At 49.8% G+C, this 7317-nt stretch overlaps 1 protein-coding gene across 1 annotated transcript; it reads left to right on the top strand.

Annotated features, from left to right (window-relative positions):
• Positions 1–734: 734 nt before the first annotated feature.
• On the top strand, positions 735–5387 carry OCSTAMP (osteoclast stimulatory transmembrane protein). Its single transcript, XM_087750140.1, has 4 exons — positions 735–959; positions 1709–1838; positions 2758–3802; positions 4814–5387. Exons 2-4 carry the CDS (start codon positions 1795–1797, stop codon positions 5141–5143), a joined length of 1419 nt encoding a protein of 472 aa, XP_087606266.1. The 5' UTR covers positions 735–959; positions 1709–1794; the 3' UTR covers positions 5144–5387.
• Positions 5388–7317: the final 1930 nt, after the last annotated feature.

Here is a 7317-nt window from a genome sequence, read left to right as displayed (position 1 = left end):
CCCCAGACCAGCTCCCCTTTGCCAGGTGATGCAGCAGGTTCAGAAAACACTCATCGCTATGTTGTGGACTTCAGGTTTTTTTTGTTCTTTATTGCTAACATTTTTTTTGCGGCCCAGAGAGCTACCTGCTTAGCCTGGATGGGGTCCTGGGGGCAGATGAAATCAGTTAGCTCAGAAATACAGCACGAAAGATATTTAATCTCAGAATAACGACTAAGGAGAACCTGATGAATTTTGCAGAATACAGCTGTGGGCCTTTTGGGGTGGTCCTTTATAGTCTGCCAATTGAATTGTGAGAGCAATTGCTAGGGATGCTCCAAGCAAATGGTGCTTTCCTTCTTGCCCGCCTGGCTGGTGCCTCTTCCCAGCTGGAGCCAGTCAGCGTTTCTCATTCGGTGTCTGCTCCAGGGCTCCAGGAGCAAACCTTTGCTCTCCCAGCCACTTGGGAAAAAGCAAAACTCTAGGAAAAAAGCAGAATTGTCGAGTGGAGCAGCGAGGGTGGAAAGGACCTCGCCTGGTAGCTGTGGGAAGGGCTGAGGAAGCAGGCAGAGGTTTGCTCTGCCCGCTTGTGCTCGTGATTGCTTGTTCTCCAACGACTGCCGCTGCCGTGGGCTCTGGCCATGTCCCCTGGGGAAGGTGCTGCTCTCCCACCGCTTGCCGGAGAGCTCCGTCCCCGGGAGAGGCCGGGACAGGGCTGACCTCCAGCCCTTTGCCCTCACCCGCCCGGGGGAGCATGAGAACATCCTGGGGGCCTGGAGGTTCCCACCCGGCGGAAGGGCTCGGCTCAACTCGCGGCAGGTTTGGTGGGAGCCAGGGAAGGCTCCTGTAACCCATGAGCTCAGTGCAAGGGGGTAGGCAGCGGTGGTATGCGATTCTTGTGTGCCAGCCGATCGGAGGAGGAGGAATCCTCTTCGGAAACCGCTGAGGAGCAAACACCACGGGCTGGTCCTCATCTCCCGGTGAGTGGGTTTGGTGGCTGGAGCTCTGTGCCCTGCACATCCCAGGGGTCAGGTGAGTCGGTCCCATGGGGGCCACGCGTCCTGGCTTGTACACCTGGGAGCTTCTCAGCGCTTTGGGAATCCTGCCTGTGGCAGGGCTTTCTTTGCAATGGATTTGCTGGCTGTAGGAAAATGGGAAGGGTTCAAGCTTGAAGCTTCATCTTCCCCTGCTAGGACTATGAGATGAGCCTTTAAGCAGTTTGTGTACCCTGCGCACAAGCTCATGGTTTCAGCAGGGAGCAGCAGCCTGCCAGAAAAGACGAACAATTATCAGCATGTGGTTTGCTGGATCCTGCCATGCCCTTTGTGCCATGACTGATATCTGAAAGAGGAAAAGCTCCCCTTCTCTCGGAGAGAGATCCCAACCTTGCTGCTCGCTGGTGGGCAGTGGAAGGAGAAGTCAGCTGGGATGAGACAGACGATTTCCCCACAAGGGATGGTGACACCCCATCTTCCACGTGGTGCTTGTTCCATCTTCGTCAGCCCATATGTCACTGACTCATGTTTTTTCAGCTATGTGTCATGAAAATAAGCCTTCTCTGCTCTAACAGGAAGGTCAGAAGCGTAAAGCCCAAGCAGCGCTGCGCATCCCGGCTCTGTCCTGTAGTGGGGTTATTCCCTGTGCTTCACGCACCAGGTTTGCCCGCTCGCTTCAGGAATTACCAGTGTTGCTGATCTGAATTGCCTTAAAATGTCTGTTTTCTTTTGAGTCCTGGCTCTCTGGTGCCGGCTGCCTTGGTTTCCTACCCTGGCTCTCCCAGCAGCTGCATCCAGGAGCTCTCCGAGGCACTGGAGCATGGAGAGTTTTCAAGCAAGACTGGGGCACCTCTCTGCCGCTGGGTACGTAGTGTCTGCTTTAATCCCTCTCCTTCCCTCTGTCTTGGTAGCTGCTGAATGGCCTTTTTCCACTGGAAAAACCTCCTTTGCTGGTCAAAATTCTCTCTCAAAGGATAACTGAGGCTGCTGTCGGGCTGGGGGAGACAGGGATCGCCTGGCAGGGTTTAGTCCTGGGGAGAAGCTCCTTCTCCCCACCAGGTTTTCTGGTCTCTGGAGAGTCACTCCAGATGTGAGGCCTGAGAAATTATATTCCTTCCCACATGTTTGTTTTCATTAGACATTTAAATAGCTTTATGGGACATTTCATTTTGTCTGCAGTGGCCAAATTCTTATCCTTGGAGATTTCCTCTGGCACAGGAGCTTCAGTGTGCAACTGTTTTCTCTGATCAGTTCTGTATTTGTCACTCTTGAACCTGAAGATTTTTGTCTGGTCTCCTCTTAGGAGGCAGGGAGATCAGAAACTCCCACTCAGCTGCCTCTTATCCATTGAACACCTTGTAATTACAGAGCTGGTCTAGGGATTTCCACAGCAGCCAGGAGCCTCCTCTTTCTCCCTCCAGCATCCTCTAAATAACCACTAAAGCCACTCTTAGCCGCTGCTAAGGAGTTGACCCCTCTGAAGGCCTTTATTATGATTTTTATAGAATAATGCAATGCTTTTCTGCGCTTGTATTAGAGGAAGAGCAGTCGCACTGTACTTGGTATTTGATCTTTCAAGAAATGCCTTGAACATCCCTGTCCTGTGTGCTTCCAGGGAAGATCTCTGTCCCAGCTACTCCGGTTAGCAGAGAGGTAGAGAAGAGTGGAGGCACTCGGAGAAGGACGTTATAGAGACCTGCGAGTGATCATCTCGAGAAAGCCCTCTAATTAGCGCATTTCTGTACTTCCTCTGCTAACACCCAGGTATTTGTTCCTTGCACAGGATGAGAGCCCGTGTCTACTGTGAAGACTTTCTGTTCCCAAAGGTGCACAGGACCGCGGCAGACCTATGGTTGGTTTACTCCAAGCCTGTCCCAGCAAACGGCAGGGAGCTGTGGACCTTGTTTCTGCAGTGTTCCTGCGCTACGGCAGTGATAGGAGGCCTCTTTTACAACTGGATGTTTGCTTCGCTGGAGTACTCCTGGCATCTCTCCGTTGCAATGGCCGTCTCCTTCAGTCTGCTCCTTCTCCTGGCCCTTTTCGTGGTGCATCCTGCCCGTTGTGTCTTCAGTATGATCATGCCTACGTTAGGTACCAAGCAAGGCCGGAAGCTTCTCTTGTCAACCTGCGTCATGATAGTAGTGGTTAACGTAATGCCCAACATCCTAAGCAACATTAAAACCATACTGCAGGTTATTAAGTGCATCTGCAAGAATTCCGCTGAGAGTCTTTTGAACTCAACTGCTCTGCTAGAGACGGCTTCCTGGGAGTTTGGGGATGCAATCCAAGAAACCGTTCATTCCGTTAATATTTATAGGCCTATGAATGGACATTTTCAGTTTTCATTGCTTAAGAACAGCTCCTTGATTTACCAACAAATGCAGCTTGCTGGTGAGAAAATTGGGAAGGACTTTCTGGCTGTTGAGGTGCTGGTCAAAGACTCTGTACGAGTAGGCAACAAATTGGTTGCTGGCTTCTCCATGCTCTATCTCTGTTTTGAGTCCACCTGGTATTTGAAAAATTATCTCACCAACCTCCGCTTTGACAATTTTTATATCACCAAGAAGCTGGAGCGTTTAGCTGTGGACAGAAAAGCAGCTCATCTGCTGGTGGGCTCATCCAAAAACCTCCTTCGACCGACAGGCTTGAAGCTGTCCCGGGAAGAAGTGATGCTGTGCCTCGTGCAAGCCATGCTCCTCACCGTGGCCCTGATGCTGATGCTGGTGGTCGTGGCAATGGACCACTTTGCCTTCAGCGTGGCAGACACGGCGGTGAGAAAGGCAGCTCAGTTCTCCGTGGTGCCCGTCGCTCTCAGCATCAAATACAGCGTAAGCGCTGGGGTCCCCTCTCCTTCCCCGCGTGGGGACCCCACTGCGTATTGCACCGTGGGAGGCGGCGGTGGGGATTGCAGTCTTTGAGCCCTTATTTACACAATCCCTCCTTCCCTCCCCGGCAGCCAGCTGGACGGGCAGCGTAACAGGCTTGCGAGGCAGGAGGTGGAGGCACAACCTCAGTTGCTCCTTCCAGTGCCTCAAATAGCAGCATGTACCTGCTCCAAATTACAGCCCCTTGGGAGCGAGGAGAGGAGTAAATAGTGCCTCGTGCTGCAAAGACGCTGCTAGCACGTGGCAGTCAGACATGCCCGCGCCTCCAGGTCCCTTCCCTAGGCAGGGTGGAGGAACGGGCATTCCTGCGGCGCTGTCGCCCTGCCGCAAGCGCACAAGGAAGGGGGAAGCAGACAAACGCACGTCTCCTCATCTTATTGCACTGCCCTTCTTTAAGGAGAAAGCCCTGCTCGCTGGCTTTGTTGTCACCCTGTGCAATCCTTTTCACAAGCCCCCTCGGTTTCTATCTATTTTAATATCCTTTATCTGGACTAATTCTGGTATATTTTTTAGCTTTCCTCTTCTACCAGGCAGCCTGCCTCCCTCCCCAGCCCCGCGCTTCCTTAGCGCAGATACCTGCTTATGATTGATTTACAGTAAAATAATCAGGGCTTAGAAAAAACCCTCTAATATTCAAATATGCAGCCACTAATACTGCTGTCTGTATTATGCCTTTCATTGTAAATCTCACACAGCGAATGCCCGTGATGATCTCTAACAGCAGATAGAGGTGACAGACAGGACTGGGTCTCACCGTGTTGAGTACTCGGCGCCTACGCATCACGCTGTTACTCTCGCTCAGCCTGCAGTGTATATGCGCTTCAATGTCCTCCTCTTAATGCACCCAAGCAAGCTGTAACAGTGGTTGCACACCCCCAGGCTGACGTTTCTGTAGTAACCAGTTGATTTTGGTTTGTTCGTACCCCATTTAACTTTTAACTCTCTTTACTTCAGGCTAAAATAGGGATCCTGCCCTTTCTTCTGAAACTTTTACAGCTTCGTCACGAAGAATTACCATTTCAGGACTTTGACAGAAGCTACCACCATTATCTGACCTTCAACTCTGCCCGCTGCGGGATCAGCCCCCCGACGCCTCCCAACCCCTCTGTGCTGCTCGTCGTGGGGCTGCTCTTCTGCATCCTCTACGCCACCGTATTCCTGGAAACTTATGCACATCGCCTCTGCAGAAAAATCGCAGGGTCCTTCTTCGAGAGCTGGGAGGAGGAGCGAGCGCTTTACCTCTACAAGAAGCTGTCCAGAAAGCAGAAGGAGGAGCAAAACTGATGAGAAGCTAAGAGTATTTTGGAAATACAGGGAACGCCTGAGACCTGTGGCAGTGGCCAGGCACAGGATTCTGCAATAGGATGACGCATTGAATTTTCCGGAGTCAGAGAAACGTTTGGAATCTGGGGAAAAATATTTGCCAAAAAAAAAAAGAAAGGTGAAATGTCACATTTTGCATTAATTTGAGAAAAATGGGCTAAGTTTACTTCCCCTTTTTTTTTTAATCTAGAAGGTCTGGAGTCATCTGTTCCAGGAATGGTGGGAGATACAGCTCACGCGATGTGGAGGATATGCACAGCATTAGGCAAGGCTAACTGGGAAATATGTGGAAATCGGGTGGGGGAAGAGCTCACTGACCTCCCCCACCACATCCATGCTAGAACTTCATGCTTCCTTTCTTTCTCAAGTTATCCCTTTAGGCAACAAGAAAGGAAACTCATTTGACTAATCTAATTTTCCGGGATTTTTTTCTTTCAGGTTTCATACACAGAAACCTGGGTAGACTGGGTAAATATTAGCCTTTAGAAGATAGTTCATTCATGTAAGAAAGTGTCATTTCAGCCCACTGAAATAAATTCAGGACCAATATGATCATGGGATGCACGTCCTGGGCATGGGTGATGGTGGAAATCAACACGTGAGGCCTTTATTAAATCAATTCACAAGGGCTTTTCAAAATAAAATATAAATAAAATAGCTGAAGGGCCTCAGAAGAGGATGAGAGCAGCCAATAAAGTTCAGTTTGGGTGTTGGTCTCTTTTCCCAAATAACAAGTGATAAGATGAGAGGGAATGGCCTCAAGCTGCGCCAGGGCAGGTTTAGGTTGGATGTTAGGAAAAACTTCTTCACGGAAAGTGCAGTCAGGCCCTGGAGATGTGGTGCTTGGGGACATGGTTTAGTGGTGGCCTTGGCAGTGCTGGGTTAATGGTTGGACTCGATGATCTTAAAGGTCTTTTCCAACTGAAATGATTCCATGATTCTAATCTACACCAGCGTCCTGGAGAACTTCAACAGTGGTAGACAGGAACTTGACCTTTGTGTCAGCGCTCTGCAGGGAACAGGGAAATAGCAGGACTTGGAGGGCTGGACTTGCCTGAACCAAGAGCTGGTTTTATCTGTTGGGTTGTTTCAAACTCAGAAACTATGGTATTGTATCCAAGATGCGAAACTCCATCACTGGGGCAGCATCTGAAACGTTAGTTTTGAAAGAGAGGTAGATCAGACACCTCTGTAAGGGCAAGAGCCAGAGGAGGGGGAGCCAAATCAGTGCCAGGTTAAAAACAAAGCAAATTTGCAGCTTCGTTTCTTCAAAGTATCTCTATTATTTTCCTCTCTTCTCCCATTAGAGTCTTCATTAAGGTAATTATTTGACATCATGCACCTCAATGAGATTAAATTACAGAAGTGAAGTGGCAGCTGCAGCCAGATGCACCAAATTCTCTCAGCTTCTGAGGGGCTTGAAATAAAGTAGGTCTGGATTATTTTTTTTTAAGTATCTATTTAACAAAACCCTGGTGCATTTATCTCCCCAGGTTTCTTAATTCCTTGCTGTTCTGATGATTAATCCAAGAACCTTTCTGCCTCTACAGCAACTAGGAAGCTTTGTCATGAGGTTTCTGTAGAAAATGTTCTGTGTTGTTCTGTTTAGGGAAAGAGAAAAGACTTCCACATTCCCATTAAGTAGCCAAAATTATCTGGAGCCAGGGGTTAAAATAGCTGGGAGGAGAAGAGAGGAGTCCCTTCAGCCAGCAAACCATCGCAGCAGCATGTTGCTTTCCAATAAGCATATCTTTAAAAAAAGTTTTTCCTTGGAAAGACTCATCTTCTTGGCAAGAGATGCGCATTAATCTTTAAGAAATATTTTTTTATGGCCAGCAGCATTTGGGGAACCCCGCCCAGAGCAACGTCCAGTTCCTCTCCTTGCCTTCCGAGGGAGGTCTTCAGAGGAGACTGGGCATGGGGAGAGGAGGCTGAAATGGTGATGTGCTGGGGACCAGCATGGGATTGGCTTTGCTTTCGAGATGGGCTCTCCACGTTCAGATGGGGGTTCGGAGCGGATGAGACCACAGAGACGGACCAAGAGGACTCAGTACCACCTTGAGTGTCCCATTGCACCCTTTGGACAGGCGCTGCCCAGCTCCCAGCCAGGGCAGCTGAGCAGCATGCGAAGCAGC

Source organism: Nipponia nippon, unplaced genomic scaffold (assembly GCF_047370975.1).
Source record: "Nipponia nippon isolate SJK-2023a ecotype South Korea unplaced genomic scaffold, ASM4737097v1 scaffold_13, whole genome shotgun sequence".
Classification (NCBI taxonomy): domain Eukaryota; kingdom Metazoa; phylum Chordata; class Aves; order Pelecaniformes; family Threskiornithidae; genus Nipponia; species Nipponia nippon.
This window is presented reverse-complemented; position numbering and strand designations above follow the sequence as displayed.

Coding starts and splice junctions, on each gene's coding strand:
- OCSTAMP (XM_087750140.1), top strand. CDS start 1,795: ATGGAGAGTTTTCAAGCAAGACTGGGGCACCTCTCTGCCGCTGG. Junction 1,839..2,757: donor GGGCACCTCTCTGCCGCTGG/GTACGTAGTGTC, acceptor TTCCTTGCACAG/GATGAGAGCCCGTGTCTACT. Junction 3,803..4,813: donor CTCTCAGCATCAAATACAGC/GTAAGCGCTGGG, acceptor TCTTTACTTCAG/GCTAAAATAGGGATCCTGCC.